This window comes from Saccostrea cucullata, unplaced genomic scaffold (assembly GCF_032062105.1).
Source record: "Saccostrea cucullata isolate Sc308-1 unplaced genomic scaffold, CSIRO_AGI_Scuc_v1 ctg791, whole genome shotgun sequence".
Classification (NCBI taxonomy): domain Eukaryota; kingdom Metazoa; phylum Mollusca; class Bivalvia; order Ostreida; family Ostreidae; genus Saccostrea; species Saccostrea cuccullata.
Window position 1 is genome coordinate 82,086 of NW_026927400.1, and position 26,347 is coordinate 108,432.

Consider the following 26,347-nt stretch of genomic DNA (forward strand, 5'->3'; position numbering starts at 1 on the left):
GTGATCAGGCTCGGGAGTCATGATACATTTTCACGGCTTAAAATCTTTCTGTTAGCTCAGTTGAAATCACCGTTGTAGAAGTCAAGCCACCACCAATTCCACCTGACTCGACTTTTTATATTAGTACTGGATCTCATTCGATCCATACCTGTTTTTCCATCTGGTCATTTATTTAGTTCTTTTTTCTTTCTTCATTTTTTTATAACAGGGGTTTACACTTGGGTTTTTTACTCAGTTTTTTTGGTATTGATTTTTAAATGTTTCCACGTGTATATACAATGCAATCAATTTACTAGGTCTAATGATCTGCTCACGCAAATGCGCATTGAATATTTACTTAACAAGAAGTTCAGGTGCCATATCGCTCACTTGAGCACTGACTAGGAAATTATAGTTTTTAATTGGTCCTGACCTAGCCTTAAAAGGGAAAGGGGGTATAAATTGAAAAAAATTGAATTTACACTAACTAGACATGCTTACGTATTTTTGACGAATTGAATTTTTCCTACGAGTTTGAACTTTTATTTTGGCCCTACTCTACCCCCCCCCCCCCGGGGGGGGGGGGGGGGTCTTTATTTGAATAAACTTGAATCTTCACCAGAATCTTCACCACATGAGGATGCTTCCATAAAGATCTAATCAATCATAGCTTTGCTGTTCTTGGGAAGGAGATTTTCAAAGATTTTTCTTATAATGTAAAACTTTGATCGTCCACTGTGGTTCAACCCTACCCTTCGGCTCAGGTGAGCTAAAAACTTTGAGAAATAAAATCGGGCTCGAGATTCGGGATAGGGGAGGAAACTTGAAAGTTGAAAATGGCGATGATTAAAAATTTCCGGATATTTCACAAACTAGAACCGCCGTATAGTGTTATTATTGAGAACAAAAATTACGAAGAATCATTACTTCTGGAGTCCAATGCTTTAGCAGTTTTGCGTAAGATAAAATCTTGTTATTTTTATCATTAGACCTTTATATTCAAAAAGACTTCGTCCAGGAGTAATCGATTTATGAAAATAAGCAAAAGGATGAGACAAAGTCATGTTGATTATTAATTTTGATGGTCATAACTAAAACTTTAAAGGTATTTTAACTTAAAAATATGTTACTTTCATCGTTTGAAGAGCGTGAATTGTGTTACATTTTTATTTGAAAAATCATTTACAGTCGGTGCATAAACTGAATCGATGTGTACCTCTGTGAAATGATAATGACATAGTATCTTCCTGATTGCTAGATAAAAAATACCTGTGCTGCACGTATTATTGAATTAATTTTTACCCGGAAAGCAATTACTTTACATGAAACACACCTTATTAAATTAAAAGTTTAATCTAAGACAAAAACTTTTACTTCTGGTTTAACATTGTTTAATAAACATTTCACATGTATACATGTATATTAATTTTATGCACTTTAGATTCAAGTGAGGCTGAGCTGGTTAAGAAGCAGTACACAAAAATACTTGATGCCTATGGATGTCTTGGGGTCCTGAATTTTGCAATTGGTAAGATACCTAGATATTATTTTTGTTCATCCTAACATTGAATATTGACCAATTCAAGCAGGCCAAGTACATGTACCTTCCGTCATATTTCTGATAAAAAATGTTAAACAAAACAAAATCAAAACAATTTTAAAAAACTATATTTTCAGTTTACTGGGAATAGACCAACCTCATTTTAAAAAGGGTGTAAATTGCAAACAATTTCTTTACAATTTCTTTCAACATTACCATGATTATGATTTGTTATTATATTTTTTAGGAGAAGATAATGTACTGTTCCTAGTACTCGTCACTGGTTGTTTGTCTGTGGGTAAAATATGCGATTCTGAAATATTTCGGATCACGTCGACCCACTTCCTGTCTCTGAGGAATGGCCAAGGTGATGAAGAGCGGATCTCCGAGGTTAAGAAACTCCTGAATTCGGGGACTTTCTACTTTGCTTGGTCTGCAGGAGGGACTACCTGGGACCTGACTCTGTGTGCACAGAGGAAAATTCAGGAACATGACACAGATAATAGATTCTTCTGGTTAGAAATTGTAATACAAAGATATGAATGTGTTTTTATTATGTATTAATGCCTATTATATAATTTATTGTTACAGAAAATGAAGGAATGTTTATGACATCTACAATTCTTATATTCAGTTTTCTTAAATTGACAGTGGATCTTCTACTAATTAAGTACATGTTTATTTGCCACTCTGTTTTGAAAATGCATCTTGGTATAAGAATGGTTTGTAATGAAAAATGTTCTTGAGAATTAACCTAAACAATTGATTTTTTTTTCCCCAAAAATTTAATTTTGTAATATTTTTTTAGAAAAACATGTGCCTGAGGTATTGTAGGAATATTTTTTGATTTATAATCACTTAACAGTCACCATGATAACTCAGCAATTCTATTTTTATTTTCAGGAATAGAATGCTGCATGTTCATTTCCAGAGGTTTGCTATTGACTGTGACAGATGGTTGTTTAAGATGATTTGCGGAGGTGTGGAGATCAGGACGATATACGCCGCTCACCGACAAGCGAAGGCCTGCCTGATATCGCGGCTAAGCTGTGAGAGAGCTGGCACCAGATTTAATGTCCGAGGGACAAACGACGATGGTCATGTGGCCAACTTTGTGGAGACAGAACAGGTTTTAATTTGTAAAGTAAAAAAAAGTGTTGAAAATTTATATTCTGTAATTTTATTTCTTACTTCTTAGAGACATTTCGTTTTGTGTGTTTTAGGTGATTTTCCTTGATGAGAAAATATCCTCATTTATTCAGACCAGAGGCTCGGTTCCACTGTTTTGGGAACAGCCAGGAATCCAAGTAATAACAATGGATTGTTTTTTATTCTTACTTAATACTATTATGCTTCAAATAAAATAAATGTACCTTAACTTCTGATCTCAAATACCATGAATATTTCAAAGTGATTTGGATGTGTCATCTACTTATTCTTAATCATTATACCCTTGAAATCTTGAATGACCTTCTTTTTCAAGTTTGAGATTATGATGTTTTACTATAAGGAGAAATTTAAGTAGAATATTAGCTTTTTGTTCATTTATTCTAATTTATTGTTGGAATTTGGAAGAATTATAACATGACTGTATTAAAATGAATCTGAACTGAACAATAAATTTCTTAAAAATTGGTTTGATTTTGACAGGTTGGGTCTCATCGAGTGCGTATGTCCCGAGGACATGAAGCTTCAGCCCCTGCCTTTGACCGACATCTTAACATGATAAAGGACTTGTACGGCGATCAAGTACTGATCAATCTACTTGGGCAGAAGGAGGGAGAACACATGCTTAGTCAGGCATACCAGGTAAACAAAATCCATTAAAAATAGTACAGTTGTAAAAATAAATGTTAGATGTCAAATGTTTGACCAAGTGTGTTGTGTAGTGCAGTCATTATAACAAATACTGTGGTTTTGGAGAGATTTTCTAAGGAAATTTGTGTGTGTGCATGTATGTTTTATAATCCGTACATTGTCCCAAGAGGATTATTGATATTGTAAACAAGATTGCCCCATTTAACATTTGGCCCTGTTGGCCTTATATTGTCAGCTGGCAAATTTGGAATGGGAAAAGTTCAACAGAGAAAGTTTTAACTCTCTTTTAATACAGCTGTGTTTGGGTAAAGTTTGAAAAATGGAAGGAAATCATATGCAAGTGTGATAGAGCAAACGTAATAGGAGGGGGGACAATCCTTATCAGTTGATAGTTACATGCATGTAGGTGGGTTTTTTTCCCACTGATAATAATTGTATGACTTATATTTCTCAGAAACACCATAAAGCTTCCACGTTTCATCAGAGAATACCACTGATTAACTTTGACTACCACTCGGAATGTCGAGGCAGCACAAAGAACCTGGATAAGCTAAAACACAAAGTTCTTAAACAACTGGTGGACTTTGGTTACTTCTACAGTGTAGATAATCAAGGGGATAGGTAAGAGCATGTCAAACCCATAGTTTAAAATGTTAGATTTATTAGGTAAAAATAACACACACTTTCCTTTACTTTGAACTGTTTAGCATCAGAGTTGTAAAAGATCTGGATTTCCATAGTCTTTTTCTCAATTCCATGTTCACTCATATATAAAGTTTTGCTTCAATAAAAGTGATTTTCCGTATTATGTATCTAAATATATTTGTACCAGGTAATTTAGATGCAAAGAATACCTTGCAGTAAAAAAAAATATGAGAGTAGAATGAACCTCAATTTTTGTTTTGTTTTAGATTTCAGTCTGGTACCATGAGAAGTAATTGTTTAGACTGTTTGGACAGAACTAATGCTGTACAGTCCATGCTGGGGATGGAGGTAAATCGAAAATACTCATAAATCAAATTCATAAATTCATAAATCAAAATTCTGAGCTACACTGTATCTTTGACAGCTGGTACCTTCCAGTATGCAACTATATCTTTTAAAATCATTATTAGGCCATACCAATTTGTAAAATAGTTCTTCGGATTTTCAAAAATAAAAAGTGAGGCGAGCGAGCGAAATTTTTTTATAAATATTATTTTTTATTTTGGGTTTCAAAATTATGAGGCGAGCGAATATAATTAATATTTTATATATTTTAATTAAGTGTGATTTCAAAGAGCTTGAACCTAAAAAATTAAGATAGATATCATTTGCATACCACATGAACTTATCATTCTTAACTTTTTGGAGATTTTTTTTAATAAGTAAAAATGTGTCAAATTTCAAAGACTTTACTTTCATAAATGTAATGTTTTCAAACATCTCCTCTGCTTCCATTTCTATTGCTGTGTATGAAACAACTTTGTACCCATTGTTTTTAACTATAGTACACAGTGCTGTGCAATTAAAAAAATCAAGTACTAGAAAGAAATTAATTGCTGATAAAAGTCAGGGTACTGAGGTCATTCTTTTTAAAGTCAAAGTTTAAATTCTCAATATCAAATTCAGTCATGTTTAAATTTTTATGAAATAAAATTAAAAGGAACTTCGATAAATTATCTTCCTTTTCTCTGATCATTGCACTAACTCATTTAGAATGAAATTAAATTCATTTTGTTTTCATCTTAAATCATTCAAAAAAGAAATATATTTTATGTGAGTCACAAAACACTTATCTTTCAGTTGATTGAGTGATCGTAAATAATTTAAAGATATAGCTGCATGTATTTACCATAAACGGAGGAATAGAGGAAATTCGGATTAGGAAAAAACGATCGCTTTTGGAAGTAAATAAGTCAGGTAGTTCTGCAAACGGATAAGATTATGGAGATTTATTGACAGTAGGAGTATGTTGTCTGGAAAATATAAACTGGTTGGGAATTTTATAGCCAAAAACGAGTTAAAATACTGGTTGTGCTTTTCATGTATTGCGTGTGTATAGTTATATTTTTTACTAGCCCGACGGGCTACCTCCTTGTAGAAAACCACTATCCCGACCCCTAAAAATGTTAGCCCCAGGCGTCAGGGGATGCTAATTGCACACCCCTGGTACCTATGAACAGTTACAGACATGGTGCAAAACTTCACAAACTGCTTCAATCTCACTATAAATCCCGCGCATCTGTCATACATGTGTGTTTGTTGCAAAAAGTCGAGAAAAAAATTGCAGTCGGATTTTTTTGGAAGCGCGCGAGGACATTTTTTTTTTTATATTATAATTTGCATTTGTAATAAATAGAAGCGGCGAATCCGACGAACTATATTAGAAATTGGTATGGCCTTAAATCTTCATGCTTATACATCATGATTCATATATATTTTCCAAATATACATGTATATCAATAATCATATGTACAATATACTTGCTTTCCCAGATGTTACCTCGTCAGCTAGAGAGCTTAGGACTGGCCGAGAAACAACAAATGGTTTCCAGATTTGTAGACATCTACCGTCAGATATGGAGGGCTAATGGGGACCATGTCAGCAGAATATATGCTGGAACTGGAGCTCTAGGAGGGGGCAGATCAAAGGTTAAAACACAGAAAATGCTTGAATTTCTTCTGTAAATTTGTATCATACGATTTTGCATGTAAGCAGAAAAAAAAAAACCTTTATTGATACTTGTGCTAATATATCAGCTAATTTTGACAATTATTTGAGGTATTTGTACACTGTGCTTGTAACTGCCAGCACTAGTCACAGAAAAATATATGAAAAAAACTTTCAACTCTTTCAGTATTCTGATGCTACTCGCTCAGCCTCACGTACCATTCAGAACAACTTCCTTGACAACAGTAAACAGGAAGCTATAGATATCCTGTTGCTAGGCAATACCTTAAGAGGGGAGTTAGCAGACAAGGCTCGTGCACTGCTGACTACAAGAATTTTACATGGTTTGTAACTTTTTAGATGGTTATTGTAGTAATCTGCCACAGGTTTTTGAAAGCGGAAATGTTTTATAATCTGGATTTTTTTTCATGTATTGGTATTACTAAAATATACATTTAATTTACTATTATTACAAATTAGAAAGAATTTGTTAATCTGAGTACAAAGGTTGAATACTGAATACTCTAAGCATGCATATTTTTGAGGGATAAAATTTTAGGATTTCCATGTTTTTTAAAAAAAATCTTTGTGGTAGGGTTATGTTTGTTCAAGTTAAAGAATTTACAAAATCTGTTGCTTTGTTGTTTAGTACTATGTCCCTAAATAATACAATATTCCTTATGCTCACATTTCCATTTTACAATAGTTAATTTTTAAAACTTTTTTTAAAATCTTTCAGCCCCACCAGCTATTCTTGAGGCAATGGTCCAGAATCATTCTGAGTACACAGAGGTAGAGAATCTGAGGATCTTTATTGGGACCTGGAACGTAAACGGAGGGAAACACTTCCGGAGTATCGCACACAAACATGAATCTATATCAGACTGGCTGTTAGATGCTGCCTCCATTACTAAAGAAAAGAATCCAGGTACAGTGTAAAAAGGGAAAATACATAGGGTTTGTATAAGAAGTACAGTTGCTTTTTGTTTTTTTTTGAGTTGTAACACCAATATCTTGAGTACCAAGGGTAGGAAAAAGTACTGGTAATTTGAAAGTCCCAACCTCTTAAAGTGGTTTTCCTTTGATAATTCGAATCATGAGCAATCTAGAAGTTTTTTTTTTCCTCTGTCTCATAGAGTTTGATATGATGTTTGACTCTATATGAATGGAATATTTCAAGGGAAATCAAGTTAACATATCTTATATTCTGAATTGATGGTGTCCTGAAAATGTTTTTACACACTGTTATTATTTGTTTTGTTGATTTGCAGAAATGGTTGACAAATCAGCAGATTTGGATAGACCTATGGATATTTTTGCCATTGGTTTTGAAGAGATTGTTGATCTTAATGCCAGTAACATCATGAAAGCCAGGTAAGCTTTCTTCCTTCATAAGTTGTCACAATTGGTTATTATGAGTAACAGGAAAATATGGTATCTGTATGTTTGAGTACCTATATGTTATGTATGATGTCAGAAATAGTAATACTTTTCCATTATCACCTTTCTAAACAGTACAACGAATGCCAGGGAATGGCAGAAGGAGTTATTGAAGATTCTCTCCCGTGACCACAAGTATGTGATACTGACCAGCGTCCAGTTAGTGGGGGTCATTCTGTATGTGTTTATACGGCCTCATCTGGCACCATTCATTAGGTAGGGTACTCTTAATACAGCTACATCAGTATGTAACTTAAGTGACATATACTGTAGATCACTAAATTTTCACGACACCTTATTTCCCCTGGAGTTATTTGGTATTTTTAAGCAAAAGAGAAAGTTCTGGTTACTGTTGTATGTAACATGTATATTTAAAACTGAAAATACATGTATATGGGAGAAAAATGTTTTCTTAGCAGACTTTCTCCCATAATCACAGGAAAATACCGTAAGTTCTTGCGAATAGAAGTGATTTACGTGTGCCTGTCTGCTTCAACTTGCTGTTGAGTGTGATAAATCATGAATGTGCACTACCTGAGATAAATGAATTCTATACTTTCTTGAATACAGGGATGTTGCGACAGACTCTGCCAAGACGGGACTAGGGGGTGCGGCTGGTAACAAAGGGGGCGTGGCTATACGATTTCTGTATCAGAGCACGTCAATGTGTTTTGTTTGTGCTCATCTGTCGGCAGGACAGTCACAGGTCAACGATCGCAACAGCGACTACCACGACATTTCACGCAAAATCTGCTTCCCAATGGTGAGAGCTTTTTTTTAATGTAGATGGGTATATATGTTAATTCTTATCATCTTTATGCACTTTCGTTTATCAATTTATATTAATTCTTAATTATCATCAAAGCAAAATATAGGTACAGTTGAACTTTGGTATCTCGAACACTGATATCTTTTACCATGGATATGTCGAAGTGTTTTGAAAGTCCCAACCACTTTATCTTTTAGTATTTTACCCTGGATATCTGTAATCATCTAATATCTTGCAGTTTTTCCAGCTCCCATTGAGTTCGAGATGACCAGGCTTGACTGCATATTTATTGCTTTATCTTTCATACAAGACAGATGATATAAAAAAAGAAAAAATCTGTCTCTTTTATCATTGCCATTACTCTAATATTTTTAAACATTTCAATTGAAATATACATGTTAAACAAAAATTCTGTTGATACACAGGAACAGTGTATGGTAGGCTGTTTACATATTCAGCATGTATATTTATATCGTATGTTGTACGTTTCAATGTTGTTTGTCATTGAGATGAGTGTATGGGTTTAGTTGAATATTATCCATTGGTTGTTTTTGTGAAAGGCCTTCATTCAGACTTATAAAGAAAACCTGGATGTTCCTATTATATTATTCTCAGTATGCATGCTTGTAATCAGAATAATAATTTTAGATAGGAAATTACTAACATTTTTCCAATTATTTTGCATTTATATTATGTGAATGGGTGCATCAAATGCCAAGGGATAAAAATTCAGGTGCAAAACACAGTATATTTTAGTGAAGGGAAGCCCCCAAAAAGTTTTTCTCTAATTTTGTTTTCATGTTGAAAATACAAATGTATGTACATATTGCATAGAAGTATAATGAGAAAATTTCAAAAAGTCTTATTGTGTTAAAAATGGTTACAACATATTGTATCTACAAAAAAAAAAATTGAGGACTGTTTGAAAGGGTTGTTTTCAAGGACTGAATTACAATGTGTTTGTTTTTATGTTCAACATTATGTTATAGTGTATTAGAACTGTAATTTTTTTTTTTCATTCTTATTTGTATTACATGAATTTATTGTTAAATGTTATCAGGGTGTTACATATCTGGGACTATTTCTTGTCCAATTGAAGATTCTTGTAATTTAGTGTTTCAAAGGTATACCATGTAGTAGATAATACTAATATAATATGTTTCACCTATTTGGTGACAAGGGTCAAAGTATAATTTGTTTCAGTTGGTAACAATGGTCAATGTTTAACCTTTTTGTAAAACAGGTTAAGGTACATGTATAAAGTATTTGGAACAAAGGTCATTTTGTAACTTTTAATCTATTTGGGTATGAAGCTGCAAGGTTGACATGGAAAGAAGCCTATAGATACATATTTATTCCAGGGTCAAAAGGTCAAAGACAATTATTTGTTTCTTGTGAGCACATACCATATTAATTTAATACAGATATGTGCAAAGCGATGATCTTTGAAAGGAAGCATGTTGTGAGAGATTTCTCCTTTTTAGGTACTCATGAATTCTTTCCTTTTAATTTCTTCAATGCATGCAGTGTGCTGTCACATTTTTGGAAACACTGTATATGTCAATCTAAATGAAAAGAAATACACTGCTTATATGTTAAAAAAAAAAGAAAAAGAAAGAAAGAAAGAAGGTATTTGTTTAATGTGTAAAAAAAAAAATAATGCAGAATTTTTGCTTTTTTTAGATTACACCAACCCTTAGGAAGGTTGCTGAAATATTGCAAACATGTATTCATTTAAAATCCTGTAACTACAAGTCATTTCACTTTCATCAAAATCTTTGCTTTTAAAGTTGATTATGCTGATTTTAAGGATATTTTACTTATAAGTACTGCTATTGTCATATTACAAAAAATTATAACAAAAGAATTTTTATAGTTTTTTTTTTCTTAAAAATTTTAAATGTTGAAAGTGAAACGATTTACATGTAAATACTTTCCTGTTTATCAGAAATAACTAGAACTTTCTTTTATTCTTTAGTTGATAATTTATAAATTGCTGACTTCTATATGAGCTTTTCAGAGCTACAACTTCAAATATACAGTTAAGAGCACACTCTAAATTTCAAGATATATACATATAATAAAATATCTATACTCTATGCAAAGAGAAGTCTTTAAACATGTTAAAGATTTATTAATACGCTGTAATATTTCTGATAAAGAAGTGACAAAATGAAACCTACTAGTAAGCCAAAAATAAAGTTAATTTATTTTCAGGATAGGGTTTTACACTGAAATTTATTTTACTGCAAGTGCTTTGAAGAGCATACATGTCCATGATGTTTTTACATTTCAATGAAATCTAAATTTGAAATTGGTAGTCAGCATGAAGTCTTCATTAATTTATCTATACATTCTTATGTTTTTTTTTCTTTGTGAACAAAAAAAAAGCATGAAAAAATCTTCAAAAATTAATTTATTTCTTCTGTGATGTTTGGTACATGTATATTGTTTTACTAGATGGAATGTAAAACACAGAAATACATGTATACTAAAAATTTTTTTTTTCCTTGGAGGTAGAATTACTATAAAAAAAACTTGTAATTTTGGCGAAACCTGCCATCCAATGCAAAGAGCATGTATTTTTATAACAACAATAAATTTTATACAGCACTTGTAATTATTTTTTTCTTGTGTACTAAATATTTAATATACATAAAATGTACAATATACCATATTTAGATTTTGAAAACATATAGTAAGAACAATAAAGAAAGGAAAATAACAATGTTTCATCACAGAGTAATACAATTTATTTTCATCTGTAATCAATATTTTCACCAATTTATTCCTTTATTCCAGATTCTTAATGAATCCTCTGTGTTGATTTCTGTAGGGGAGGACTATAGGATCCCATGACTATGTCTTCTGGTGTGGGGACTTTAATTACCGTATCGACCTCCCCCGTGAGGAGATCTTGAGTCTGATCGAGGACAAGAACTGGGGCGCTCTCAAGGCATGTGACCAACTCAAAGTCCAGAAAGAGGCTGGCAATGTGAGTCTGGGAAGTTATTATGTATATCTGGGGTTCTGCTGCATTTAAAGTTATTCTAAGGTGTTACTTGAACATACATTCAAGTACTTTGATGCCATTTTTGTTCTGTGTAAAGTTTTAAGCTTAAGGATTGGTTAGTTTGGTTTCTCTTTGGCTTTAGAATTTTTGTCCTTATTTGTTTTAGCATTTTCATTTAGAAGTAAATTTTCTGTGTTTTCTTTATACATGGAAAGCAGATTCTGAAGTAAAGCTGCAGGAAAAATAAAAGTATCTAAATTGTAGTTCTATATCAGTTAGCTGCAGATCTGTAGCGTTATGGTTTTATATTTTTGTCTTTGACCATAACGCAACAGATCCCGTAGTGCAAAAAAGGTGCAATTTACGTCGCAATATTTTTTGCGCTCTTTTGGGAAGAATTTCTCCACTTTCTAGCATTGGTCAATCAACTACCTTTCACTCCCTAATTCTAGACACATTATTGAACTAATCTGTATATTTTATCCATCTCCCAACCCTTTATAGTCGTCTCTACAAGTGATAAACTCGCTTGATTAAAATTATTTGTTAGATTACTGAAAATTCACTTCAAGCGAGTTTATTGCCTGTAGAGACAACTATAAATGGTTGGGAGGTGGATAAACTATACATTTTGGATACAGAGTGTGTCTAGAATTAAGGAGTGAAAGGTAGTTGATTGACCAATGCTAGAAAGTGGAGAAATTCTCTCCTAAAGAGTGCAAAAAATATTGCGCCGTAAATTGCACCTTTTTTGCACTACGGGATCTGTAGCGTTATGGTGAAAGACAAATATATATAAAACCATAACGCTACAGATCTGCAGCTATATATCAGTCAGTCTTTTGACAATTATCAATATACAGTAAAACCTGTCTCATCTGACATGTATTGGGGGACAAATTTTGTATTAGAATAGACAAGGTATCAGATTACACATTGTGTTAAAACCTGAAAAATAGTAAAATGGAAATGAAATTGAAGGTCTGAAGTTAAAGTAAAAGGGATTGTCAAGGTGTCAGTTTAGATATTATTCACTGCATGAATGTTATTTTCTCTCTTGATTTTTAACCAGGTTTTCAAGGGCTTTAGTGAGGGCCCTACAGACTTTGCCCCGACCTACAAGTATGACCTGTTCTGTAATGACTACGACTCAAGTGAGAAATGTCGCTGTCCGGCCTGGACGGATCGAGTCCTGATGAGGAGGAGGCCCCTCATTCACCATCAGCCAAAGTGTAAGTAACTATTATTAAGGAATCACCATCTAGTTTGTTGGGTATGTCAGGGCATCAATAATAGTTGGAAATGTGAGAAAAACTGCATAATGGGTGATTTGTGTTTTCAGTGTTACAGGATGGACCAGCTTGGAATCCTGGGAAAATGATTTTATACAACAGAGTGGAACTAAAGACATCAGATCACAGGCAAGTATAGTTTGATAGTCAGCAATGGAGGGTTACAACTTAAAGTATTTATTTGCATTGTGTAGATCGAAGGTCATTATGATTGATCAATCTTATGACTCAGTAATCAGAAAAAAGTTCATAAGATAGAAGTAGAAAATAAAAGTTTGACATTTCATAAAAATTTTAAATGGATCAATAAAAAAAGTTAAAATAGGATTATTACATGAATACCCATAGACCTTTCTGATGTACTAACTTTCAATACATGTACTAACTTTCAATAGATCCTTATTTTAAAGAACTTTTTCCTGAAAATGTACATATAGATAATTATTTAATGGGGTGTACATGTAGTTCATTTCAATATTTCCACTTACCTGCCTCCTTAACTATTTGCAATTTCCCTCTAGTTCCCCATACAATGCGTCGATATATTTTTTTAGAGTAACTACGGTATCACCTCCAGTTATCCCCCTTAACTATAACTCTTCAGTTTTCTCTCGACGCCATATTGGACATGCGGTTTTCCTCATACAGTGCAAAATAAAGTTTATGTTGGCGTTTTTGGAAGCGTTTATCCCGTTGTAATTATGGAGAAAGAGTTTAAAGACTGTTCTAAATGTTCGGGTAAGATGAACATTCTAGATGATCACGTTTTTTGTTACAAACATCGTCTCTGTAACGAGGCCTTTCCATGTGACACTTGTATAACCTGGTCAAAGGAACGGCGGGATAAAATAACGAAGATGATCGAGAAAAGTGTACAGAAAACAATTAAAATGAACAGTAAGGTGCCTCAGTCCGTCTGTGGAGACGGCATGGCAGTGCAGGACGTAAGTCCGTCTGTGGAGGCGGCAGTCCAGGAGTCAAACGACAATGCCTTACTGAATGCCGAACGTAACAGACCCGATGTCGTGGATTTATCCGCAATTATTCAAGAACAAGTAAGACAGCAGGTCGAATTGTTACTTAAACAAAAGAATGTTGATGAAAATTTTAATGATCAACATAACATACCGGCATTTGCAACAAACGAGGCAAGGTTGACCAGAGGAAATGAGACCACAAATTCCAAAACGGCAACCATAAGCAGACCTCATTTTGACAAGTTTAAGGCTTATGATGAACAAATGTCAGCCTTTGAGTCCAGTGTTGCAGATGTGTTGTCTGTTAATGCACGAGATAATGATTTTGAGGATATAGATTCTAATGCATCATTTGGTGGTTTGTGTACCAATTCAGATGCGGCCGTAGAGGTGCCTTTTGGTGCACCAGATTCTTCTGATCCGCTACAGTGGAACGGTTTTGTTTCAAAGATGGCAAAAGTACTCAATATTGATCTTGAAGCTGAGGATCCATTAGAAAATGAAAGAAAATCATTTATTTCTTCGCGATTGAAGGGAGACAAGAGTGACAAGAAAAAGTCTCTCCTTAAAATGCCTATTGAAGGAACACTCATTGATATGATTAAGACGGTTGAGAAAGAAGCTACGTCGGGGCATTTGAAAAATAGGTCAGTACGTGGCAGAGATGATAAAGCATTTATGGTTAAAAAGGATGACTTTGACGCCTTTTGTAATCCTCCAAAGTTGGATGACAACATTGAGGAGGGATTAGTGGTAGGCCAGAAGGGTAGTTTTGGAAAATCTAAAGTGAATCTTTCGCCTTTTCATAAGGAGTTAGATAATGACTTTCGGCGAATTGACAATTCAGCAAGAGCCTTATTCAGAGCCATTTCATATGGCACTATGATAGCAGCTTTCTTAGATGAGGCTGAATGTGAGGATGATCGAGTGGAAGGACGTAAAGCCCTCATCAACTGCTTCAGAAGCATGGCTGATTTGACAGCAAGAGTGATGGCAAATTCAGTCTTGAGTAGAAGAAAAGTTTTTCTTAAAAATGTAGATTTTATAAGCAAGGCAACGGAGAAGAAATTGCTAAAACTACCTATTTTTGGCAACCAGTTGTTTAATGGACAGTACTTTGATTCTCTCCATACATCTGCAGAGAATTTACGAGATGCTAGAGAAACCCAAAATGTTTACAATACATCAAAGGGTTATAATAAGAACTACAAGAGTAGAGAAAATAGGAACTCTACCGAGTTGAGCAGGAAGAGAAAAGCAGATGTAAATGAGACCTCTGCTCATTCTGCAAAAGTCACTAAAGCTAGTGAGACTAATGCCTTAAGTTCTGATCACAGCAAGGACAGTTTTCGTTCAGGACAAGGAAACAGGAAAAACTCTTTTTCCAGGAGAACCTTTGGGAACCAGAAAGGGTTTCCAACTCCAAGGAAGTAAATCTCGTAAACAGCCAGTCTGTAAATATGTTTCCCCAGGTAGGGGCACGTTTGCTAGAATTCCACAGGAAGTGGACAGTAATCACGCAGGATCAGTGGGTAATAGAAACCCTAAGGGAAGGGTTAAAATTGGAATTAATGATTCAACCCGATGTAAATATCAAGGAAACATGTGTACCAAGATATGGTATTCACGAATCAGTTATTTTAGCAGAAATAAACGTTGTCAGGAAAAAATGTTATAGAACCTGTGCCTGCAGGACAAGAAATCGAAGGGTTTTACAGCACCATTTTTGTGGTGCCAAAGAAACAAGGAGGGCTTCGGACAATTCTAAATCTAAAACCTCTAAATCAGTTAATAGTGCCTCGACATTTCAAAATGGAAACATTGTGTCCTATAATGAAAGCAATAAAAAAAGGGGACTTTGCAATCTCACTGGATCTGACCGATGCCTATTTCCACATTCCAATTCACACAGATTTCCAGAAATTTCTAAGATTCAGATTTCTAGGCCAGAGTTACCAGTTTCGAGCAATGCCATTTGGACTTCGTTCTGCTCCAAGGGTCTTCACAAAGATAATGGCAGTTCTAGCGGCACACTTAAGAAAAATGGTAATCCAAATATTCATGTATCTAGACGATTGGTTGATGATCAATCCAGACAAGAGAACTCTTCTTCAACAGAGAGACTATGTATTACATCTAGTTCAGGAGCTGGGATTATTAGTGAATTGGGAGAAGTCGTCCCTAGTGCCATCCCAACATATAGAGTACCTGGGAGCACATTTCAATCTGGTAGAGGGCATTGCGTTACCAACAGAGGCCAGATTTCAGAGTATTTCAGACATAGTGCAGACTTTATCAATAAGTCAACACACTCAAGCAGTAGTTATACTCAAATTGTTAGGACTGATGGCTTCATGCATTTATCTGGTTCCGATGGGAAGGTTACACATGCGTCCCATACAGTTATACCTGTTGGCAATGTGGAGACCAAAGATTCACCCTCTTACTCATGTGATAGTGATCCGGCCAATCCTAATTCAGCACCTTCAGTGGTGGATGAATCGGGAAAACTTTTTCAAAGGAATGCCTTTACAGGATCCGCCAATTCAACTGACATTGATTACAGATGCCTCAGAACAGGGTTGGGGAGCACACCTGGAGAACTGGGAGACGTCAGGGGTCTGGCCGCAGCAATATCAACAGAAGCATATAAATTGGCTGGAGCTAAAGGCAGTACAGTTGGCTCTTCAAGAAGCTCTGTTTTTGATAAAGGGAAAAGTGATCCTTATACGGTCAGACAACACAACAGTGATAAGCTATATCAACAAACAAGGGGGGACACACTCACCAGAACTGTGTTATCTAACTTGGGAGTTGTTCCAGTGGTGCATGGAGAACAAAATTACAATACGAGCTGTTCACATTCCAGGAAAGAAGAATTTTCTTGCAGATGCACTTTCCCGGGGGAAAAAAGTTCGAATGACAGAATGGTCACTCAACAAAACTGTTGTAAATTTATTGTTCCAACAATTAGGAACTCCATGTATAGATTTGTTTGCAACTGCACAAAACAAGAAGTTGCCAGTCTATTGCTCCCCGTTTCCGGACATCAATGCTTTTCAAGTAGATGCCTTAGCAATGAACTGGGAAGGGATTTATGCTTATGCATTCCCACCACCTATTCTTGTGCCCAAAGTTTTACAGAAGATACGGGAAGAGCAAAGTGTTGTACTTCTCATTGCTCCAATGTGGCCCAGACAGTCGTGGTATCCTCAGATAATAGATCTTCTGATCGATGTGCCAGTCAAATTACCACTGTGGCCAGATCTTCTCTCTCAAAATCGCAATCAGATTTTCCATCAAAATCTAGAAACTCTCAATCTTGTAGCATGGAAACTGTCAAATTGCAACACAAGTCAAGAGGATTTTCTGAAGAAATTGCAGAAATTATGGCAAATGCCAGAAAGACATCTACACAAACAGTTTATGATGCAAGACTCAGAATATATAACAGTTGGTGTAAAGAACAGGGTGTTAATCCCATTACATCATCTATACCAGAGTTAGCACACTTTTTTATGTATCTCTTCAATGTGAGAAAGTGTAAACCACAGACTATAGCTGGATACAAGTCAGCAATAGCAATAGTTCATCAGAATGGGAGCAGTATTGGTACAAGTACAGAACTTTCTTCATTGTTGAAAGGTTTATTTAATAAACACCCATCTGTACGTCAGTTGACACCGAACTGGAATTTACCACTGGTTTTGTTAACTCTGACAAAACATCCATTTGAACCACTAGAGTCAGCAGATCTAAAGTTTTTGACTCTTAAAACTGTTTTTCTGGTAGCCATAGCTTCAGCTTCAAGAGTGAGTGAGATTCATAGCCTCACTTTAGATGATGGTCACTTTAGAATAGAGAGGAAAGGAATAAAAATGTTACCAAATATGGAATTCCTGGCAAAGACTCAAACCATAAATAGACCATGGGACCCTATTTATATTCCTGCATTTGATTCATTCGCCACAGATTCAGAGGATTTAAAATTGTGTCCTTGTCGTGCATTGAAGATTTATATCAATAGAACGAAAACTATTCGGAAGTCGAATAGGTTATTGGTGACATATCAACAGAATAACCACAAGGAAGCATCAAAAGACACTATTGCAAGATGGATAGTTAGCATGGTTCGTTTTGCTTATGATAATGCAGAAGCAGCAACATTGAATCTAGTTAGAGCACATGACACTAGACGTTTGTCAACTTCCTGGGCTTTGTTCTGTGGTGTATCTGCAGAAGAGATTTTACGGGCAGCACACTGGGCATCTGAATCTACCTTTACATCATTTTATCTGAAAGATGTTCCAGATCATCAGTCCATTTTTGCCAAGGCAGCAATTTTGGATTCATCAAGGAGAGGGAAGCAAAAATAGGTAATTATGTACCTTTTATGTACTTTTGTCACTTACTTTTCCTCTCCCACCTCCAAACTGGGCTGCAAATTCTTTTGCAAATAGTTAAGGAGGCAGGTAAGTGGAAATATTGAAATGAACTTGGATTTTTGGGGGTAAAATCCGTGTTCATGAGATATTTACACTTACCTGCCTCACCCGGCCCTCCTCCCCTCTCGAGGAAGTTGAAAGGTCAGAACCTTTTAAGTTCGTCGAGAGAAACTGAAGAGTTATAGTTAAGGGGGATAACTGGAGGTGATACCGTAGTTACTCTAAAAAAATATATCGACGCATTGTATGGGGAACTAGAGGGAAATTGCAAATAGTTAAGGAGGCAGGTAAGTGTAAATATCTCATGAACACGGATTTTACCCCCAAAAATCCAAATTTTCTGTAGAAGGGATTCTGAGTGTATCTGCAGGGAGTGTTATAAATTGATTCACAAAAGAGTGTTTCAAATTACAAATGACATTATGTGTTACTGTAGACCAGTGCTGGCACTGTATGATATTGACACGTTGAAAGTGGTGGAAAACAAAAAGGAGCAGAAGTTACAGGAAATAGTCAGTCAGCAGGGTCCACCAGATGGCACTGTCATTGTTTCTGTGGAAACGGAGGAAATGGAACAAGACTTAGTGGAGGCCATCGTTCACTTCTTCTCTGATGTAGGAGAAATAGTCCTTGTCAGGTAGATGCATTGCTTACATAGGGTTTAATATACATGATTACTAAATACATTTTGTAGCTGTTTATTTTAAGGTATAGGGAAATAAACCAATTAAGTACCTCTCCATGTACACATATTGTGGATTTTTTATACCGAGGTAATTGTTGATTTACAGATTTGTGGAGGCTGATTTGTGGTTAATCTTCAAGACAGGGCAGTTTGCATTGAAGGCATTGGACTATGATGGCACAGAGGTAATGAGAATTCTAGTCAAGATTTAGGTAAAAGAATTGAAGAGAATGGTCATTTTCAGTGTACTTCTCTGGCAGCTGGATTTTGAATTATTTATTGTTGGAATTTTTTTTAATAATTTAAATCATATAAGTTTTGTAAGGAAAAAATACAGTAAAACTCAGTTAAAATGAAGTCACTTGGATCAGGAATTCATTGAATTTATATAGCTGGGAATCCAAGATAACTTGGCTATGTTCAGGAGTTCACAATATCCATGTTTGTTCTAAACGAGTTTTACTGTACTTAGATTTTACTTGTGTGAAAGCCTTAGACAAAGACATTTTAAAAAACTACATAGACATGAAAAACAATCCTATATTTAACAGATAAATGGAACTACAGTAAGAACTCGCTTAAAGACACAGAACTGGCAGTCGCAGATACAAGAGGAGCTGAAGATCTGTATAGTAAACACCACCCCACTCTACAACCAGTTCTCTAACAGCCTGCTGGGAGAGGACTTTAGTACACCAGCCCTCGAGTTTGAGTCAGGTCAGTGGCATTGTTGATCCTTTATACAAAATCTTATACAAATTAAAATTAAATTTTTTGTAAAGAAATAGACAAAGATAGGTTGAAAGTCATTTCAATCATGGCTTTAGTTTCACTTTTGTGAAATCCTCATTTTCAACATGACATTTATTTCAATTTTGTGAGTTCTCATTTTCAACATGGAATTATTTAAATTCTTTGAATACTAATTTTCAACTTGGCACTGGTTTTTGGTTTGTTATAAGTATGCGACTATGAATAAAGTGTACCGGGGTATTAATTTGTATGTAGCAGTTGGTTATATAAATGTTAGTGTTTTTCTATTGTAGAAGAAGAGGATGATGCAGAAATACAGGATTCTTTACTAGACACTCCTTTTGAACAACTGAGGTCAAGTTCTCCTACAGGATCAGGTAGGTCAGATCGCCATAGATTTATAACGTATAGTTACACATAACAAGGAAATTGGACATTGTTATCTCTGAATTAAATTTTGCAGACACATGATATTTCTATAAAGATTCTTGTAATATTTTAGGTAGATACAGTCCATATTCTGATGATGGATTTTTAGATCCTCCCTCTGGCCCCCCTCCAAGGCCCCAACAAGCAAACAGACCCCCAATCCCTGCCACAGGACCCAACAGAGAGTCACCAGAACCATATACAGGTCAACCCAAACAATCAGGACCAGAGGTATGAGGGTAGTAAAGAAACAGATCGTTGACAAATTATTTCATTTATTAGAAAGTTCATTATCCTACCTATTATCATTTGTTTAAGATACCATGAAACAAATATTACCTTTATTTTTTTTTTTAATTGGAATGAGATTTCTAAATTTCCAGATTGTAAAGCATGAAATGGCAATTTAACTTCCTACTAGATTCACTGTAGCAAGGAGCAGATTTCCTGTCAGTTGCTCCTAATTCTTGATGCATAATATACACTTACCCACTGGGTGTGAGTGGGATAGCTCTTTTATCAAACCCGCGACAGAGAACTATTTCCCGAGGGGAATAGTTCCTGTCAAGGGTTTGATAAAAGAGCTATCCCACTCACAACCAGTGGATAAGCGTTTTATTATACTGATGTATAATATAATTTCTGAGGTTTGAATTTTTTGGAGTAAGATAATTCTGCAAGAATAATCTGAAATCCTGATGACGTCACAATGCAACTGAAGTCATTATGACATCATCAGTTTAAAGATTTATTGCTGGAAATCAAAGTTGGCGGCAACAATTGCATGAAAATTTTCCGAGGGTGGATAGCAAAAACTATACCCCGGGGTATAGCTTTGCTATGCATGGACTGTACAGGATAGTTATTTTACCCTCTGAACTTTATATAGGAAACATTTTAACAGAAGTATTATAATATATAATGTAGCAATGAATAATTCAGCACTTATACTGTTACAGCCTGGGTCTAGACCAGGGCCACCACAACGTCCCTCAGGACCGCCCGCCAAACCCCCGCCTCCACAGAGACCAAAAGCTCCACCCGTCAAACAGTCACTAACTGCTGCCAAATCCTCAGAACCAGGTACAGTGCTACTTAACTGTTAAGAACAATTATACATGATAAGTTATTCCAACATTTACCTTTTTGTGCATATTCTTGGTATTAGAGGTTATTAAAAATAAGTAATGATGATATGGAATTGGTTATTTGTAATATACATGTACATACATGCCAACTTTTGAAAATTCCCATGGGGGATTTTGCACGTGACGACAATTTTCAACGCTTTAAATTCGCGACATTTTGTCATGAAAATAAATGATTATGAAATACTTTTTTTAAATTATAATATTGATAGCATTTATAAATAGAGCACAAATAAAACAATAAAAATTAAAGTTTTATTTTTCCAAATTTAAATATCTTTGCTTAATAGTTGTCACTCTGTTCTATCAATTTACATTTTGTTTCTGGTATGTACCCTTAAAATCAAGTGTCACTTTATTTCCTATAAGTAAGTATATAGACAGTGCATGATTATTTTTATCGCACACACAAAACAATTTGTAGAAATAGGCCTAATTAAATCATGAATTTTTTAACACAAGCCCCACCCCCACCCATCCCAAAGAAAAATTAAAATTGTAAAAGACTACATCATGAACATTATGAACTTTTGCAGTCTTAGCAATGCCATATGGGTCTCTGGTATTTCCTTGACATATATGTAACAAAGAAATACAATGTACAATATATGTATGATCTATGGGAGAATGGGGGGGGGGGGGGGGGGAAGATTTAGTGTACTTAACATGAGAGTATTATTTAATCTAAATTATTTTCAATATTTTTTTAAATTGACAAACTATACAATATTTTTATTATTAGCAGTTAAAATCAGCAGCTATATATGCTTTGAAATTTTCTACTTTCGTTTTCAAAAAAACGATCTTCTTGGATTCCAATTTTATTGTTTGATTATCATTTTTTTGACTTTAATTTTTTTTTTTAATACAACGACGAATAATTAAGCCCTTAATCTTTATGTTCACTTCGCATACCCCTTCAAACTGAAAAGATTAACCCCCTAACTGCTCCAGGCTATAAGCTACCTGTGCCTGGACAGCAGCGTGTGCGTTGAAGCGAGAAGTGATTTCCTGTGGCTAATTAACTCTGCATGCTAAATAAACAATGAGACTTATTTGTGTGCATTGAATAAACAACTCTGATATTCTTATCCCGATTGACAAATTTCGGCGGTAGGGAAACTGAAAATGTGGAATTTTTTCAAATCGGGAAATTGGGGCAATTTTTCTCTCCCGATCGGGAAGGCGGGATGAAAGGATAAAATCGGGAGAATCCCGCCTAAATCGGGAAAGTTGGCATGTATGCATGTACATGTGCGTGATAGTGCACATATATTTAATTTAATTACATGCATATTTTCCCCCATAACTGATAAGAAATTAGGATAAGATAATATTAAATTTATCTTGCACATATTTACATGTATTTATATGTTCCATGTAGATGTCAAAAAGCCACCTCCAGTTGTTAGAAAGCCTATCAGCTCACACAGTATAAAGAAAATCAAGACAAAACAACAACCAACAATGGTAAGAGGTGTTGATTGAATTTTAACAGGTCGCTTGAGTTACTGAGGTGATCTTTGACCGAAATTGTAAAATTCATAGCCAATGAGTGGAGGGTTAAAGCCAAATAGCAGGGTTTAATATAAGTCATATATTAATAAAATTAATTCAGTAAAATCTTTTGAATATGTTCTTCCACATGCATTGTCAAAAATGTTCTATACACAAAATTGTTAGCATAATTATAATGAACAACCTTCCAACAAAATTGTGAAATTCATGTCTGCTTGAGTTTGGGTCCTGGACAACTACATTGAATAGGCAATTTTATTTCATGATTTATAATAGCAGTTACATGTAGTTCTCTCCAAAATATGTCCCCATGAACAAGGTATGGTTTCAGTTCAAATTAAGCCCTGTATTTTTTTTAAATATGAAAGTGATGTAAGAAATTAAAATTCGTTCTTTCTGATTCATAGGAATTCCATGAAGTAAGAATACACAAATTGTTTTTCTCACATGTACTCCTTAATGCTATAAGTTGTGACGTGATTAACTTGTGCATTTTCTCGTATTTTCTTAAAAAGTTGCAGAAGATATCAATTTTAAGTGGAATTTACAGAAAGAGAAAACAGAATTTCAGGAAACATACTCTGCCACTGTCGCCCACAAAGATTTTGAGATATGTGAATTTTCAAAGCAGTTTACAGAATGTATCCAAAACTTGAAGTGGGCGACAGTGGCAGACACTTTTTTCTAAAGGAAAATAAACACAGAAATGAGTCATTGTGAGGCTTTTCTGCATTAAACTTGGAAAGTACCAAATTAATGACGTCATATTTCCAAAAAGGTCCTCCTTCATGCCATATATTCTTTAATGATTTATCATATTCATCTACTCAACTCTTGTAAAAGCCAATTTCATAACTTTTTAAGAACATTAAATTTGTAGGGCACAACAAAGCCCAAACTGTACCTTCTTCTTGTATCAATATTAAAAAGTATTATACCTTTCAAAATTTTGTTCGCTCCTGAGCAACTAGAAAATAATATTCATAATGCAATGTGAATTGAACATTTGCATGATTTATTATCATTTCACAAGGTTCCAATCCCAGATGGAATCGAGTTGGTCAAGAAAATCATAATACCAATGGTAGAGCCACACGGGCTCCTACATGTTTGTAAAAGCATATAAAATTATTCATATAATTCTGAAAATGTCAGTAGTTTTGTGTAAAGAACATGTATTTACTACTGAAATACAACCTCTTACATGTAAGTTGATGACTTGCTGCATTCTTTATTTTTGAAATTGATAAATTTCTCTGTATTTCCATGTACAGACCACACCAATGCAGCCAATGAATATTGGACTACCTACGAACGTGACTCACCACGGACATGCTACCTCTATAGAAGACGCCCAGTCTCTGATCGAGAAACTGATGGAAGGGGGAAGTAACTCCTTACCCCCAGCCCTGCTGCCACAAACAGGTGAGGCATCTCTTACCTGAGATTGCATTATCTGTATTAAGATAAAGAATATGGTGAAAATGAAAGATTCCTTACATTTTAATTTCCGTATAAGAGTTCTTTATAATAAAGTTTAACTGTAAGATTTTGCCTATTTTCAGATAATAAAATGGTCAGAAGCCAGACAAGTGAGTCTGTCACAGCTAACAATCCTTTACTAGAGGCACCAAGACCAGTACCTAGACACAAAAGTACAGAGAACATTTCATCCCTGTCAGAGCCCCCACAGCGGCCCCAGCGACCGAGAGACAGCCCCCCTGGTGTACAGCCCCACCCTGTTCCTGCTCCGAGGAGGGAGGTGCAGAGTATGGCCATCAATCCGGGGGATCAACCTAAACCCGCCAGGGGACCTCCCCCCGTTCCACCAACTCGACCTCAGAGCTGTATGCCCTCGCCAGGGACTGTGCCAGAGGATCAGATGTATGCAGTCGTAAATAAAGCTCCAAAATCTAATCCTGATAGCTCTAGTCAGAACATACTTGATGTCCCTTTGTCACCTGGTAGCAGTGACATAGCACAAAAAGATCCATTTGACACATCAAGTGTTCCTAGTCAGTTTCTAAATCAGGCACCACAAACTGCTGGTAAACCTCCACCCAGAGTTAGTAGACCCCCACCCCCAGTACCTATCCGACAAGTGTTCAATGATGAAGACGACACACCTAGTGCTTCCACAGACCTACAAAGCGACCCAACACAATTGCACAATAATTCTGAAAATCGGGCAGATTCTCCACAAATTCCTTCTTTTAGCCCTCCAGAGCTACCACCTGAGAACACTCATGAACAATTTACATCTTCCATGGACCCCCCTTCTGACTCATTTATAGGTGGACCCCCTTCTGAGTCCCCACCTCGTTTACCATCTGATGAACCCCCCTCAGAACCCCCACCCCCTCTTCCTACAAAAGGTCCCCCCTCAGGGCCCCCACCATCTCTACCATCTAATGGTCCCCCATCTGAGCCCCCACCCCCTCCACCAACAGATGAAGATGACCAGTTTGCAGAATTCAGAGCCAATTTTAATCATTTTCAAAATTCAACACCACCCCCTGAAAACTTACCTTCAGGTCCCCCTCTCACTGCCCCTCCCCCTATTCCCAAGGGACCCCCTTCCAATGGACAAGCTCCTACAAGAGTTCTTCCCCCTGTTCCTACAAGGGGGCCTGCCGCAGGGCATCCGCCTGTTCCAAAAAGACCAATGAATTTACCCCCAGTGCCACCAAGGTCTTAGATTAAGCAATAATCATGTAATAATTCTGCCTCTAAATAACCTAGCTCTGATTAATATCAGCAGTTGAGAGAAATCAGTTTCTTGTTTTAAGTGTGTAGGCATGTTAGTAATGTAATTATAGACATTGTTAATGGTGTGTTTCTTGTTATGTTTGTAAAATTACATTTTTATTGTGGTAGAACCACACATAGACTGTGATAATACTGGACTTGGGCATGGTTTACGTCTTTATGAGATTGATACCTCTTTTTGTTTGGAAGAACTCAAGTTATTTGATACCATGTTAATGTTTTTAATGCGCAATGCTTCCATATACATAAAGTCTGAATCTATAGACTAGTCATATTTATGAAATAAATTTTCAGGATCTCAGAAAACTCTATTAACTTTATACAGGTATCAAGGAGTAGCTGTATTAGCTCAGTCATGACACCACTACATTTTTTCATGCATTTATTATTAACATGCTCTGAGTTTTTGCTGAGATGAAATTCTAGTAATCATGAAATCATCCATTCTATTTATAAATGTCATTCCAAATCCTACATTCCTCCTGTTTTTATTATTTACATTGGTTTTGTCACAAGCAAATGAATTTTGACAATTTTTAAAAACAATGAAACATGTCCCATATCAAATTTTATTTCCAGTTTTCATTTTTTTCTTTTTTCTTTTTCATTCCAAAAGATTTGTTAAAATAGGAATTCTGTGTTTGTATCAAAAAACTGGCTTGCATATTAATAGTTCTGCATGTTTTACTGACAATGATAATATATTTTATAATATATGTTCAATGAAAGACCAAATATTTTTTATTTCATTATGTTGCGGGCTAAGAATTTAATTCGACATAATATGTATGTGTGCAATATTAGAAAAGCTTTGAACTTACATTATATTAGAGAAGTGTATTGTCCTTACTTGATACAAAAAGTTGGTTTCTTTGTGCTGTACCTATTATCGTAAGATATTAGTACATATCACTTGTGTTTTACATGTTCTTGTCAAAAAGCATTCAGAGTACATGTGTACTCATGAAGATTTACCAATTATCTAATGAAGATTTGCTGAATGTTTAGTGAAGATTTGCTGAATGTTTAGTGAAGATTGTCGATTGTTTGTCTAGTATATGATATATTGTTTGCTATAACTGATACTACTCTGCTTGTACGAAATCAACAATAGAACTCT

At 35.2% G+C, this 26,347-nt stretch overlaps 1 protein-coding gene and 1 long non-coding RNA gene across 3 annotated transcripts; both read left to right on the top strand.

Moving 5' to 3' along the window:
• The first annotated feature begins 799 nt into the window (after positions 1-799).
• LOC134274353 (synaptojanin-1-like) lies at positions 800-25,825 on the top strand. Of its 2 annotated transcripts, XM_062756636.1 has the most exons (27): positions 800-936; positions 1,421-1,507; positions 1,767-2,034; positions 2,423-2,648; positions 2,743-2,826; positions 3,170-3,328; positions 3,792-3,958; positions 4,249-4,330; positions 5,815-5,970; positions 6,177-6,333; positions 6,729-6,917; positions 7,261-7,363; positions 7,505-7,645; positions 8,000-8,192; positions 9,882-9,902; positions 11,035-11,193; positions 12,284-12,443; positions 12,554-12,632; positions 18,362-18,562; positions 18,717-18,795; positions 19,162-19,327; positions 19,657-19,740; positions 19,866-20,023; positions 20,752-20,875; positions 22,325-22,410; positions 23,733-23,883; positions 24,024-25,825. In XM_062756636.1, the coding sequence occupies exons 1-27, from the start codon at positions 816-818 to the stop codon at positions 25,154-25,156; spliced, it is 4,734 nt and encodes a 1,577-aa protein (XP_062612620.1). In that variant the 5' UTR covers positions 800-815; the 3' UTR covers positions 25,157-25,825. The 2 variants fall into 2 exon arrangements, with proteins under 2 accessions (XP_062612620.1, XP_062612621.1); XM_062756637.1 differs by lacking the exon at positions 9,882-9,902.
• Positions 8,788-9,811, top strand: LOC134274354 (uncharacterized). The gene is made up of 2 exons (XR_009993594.1): positions 8,788-9,585; positions 9,623-9,811. It is a non-coding gene; the product is annotated as an uncharacterized LOC134274354 (long non-coding RNA).
• Positions 25,826-26,347: the final 522 nt, after the last annotated feature.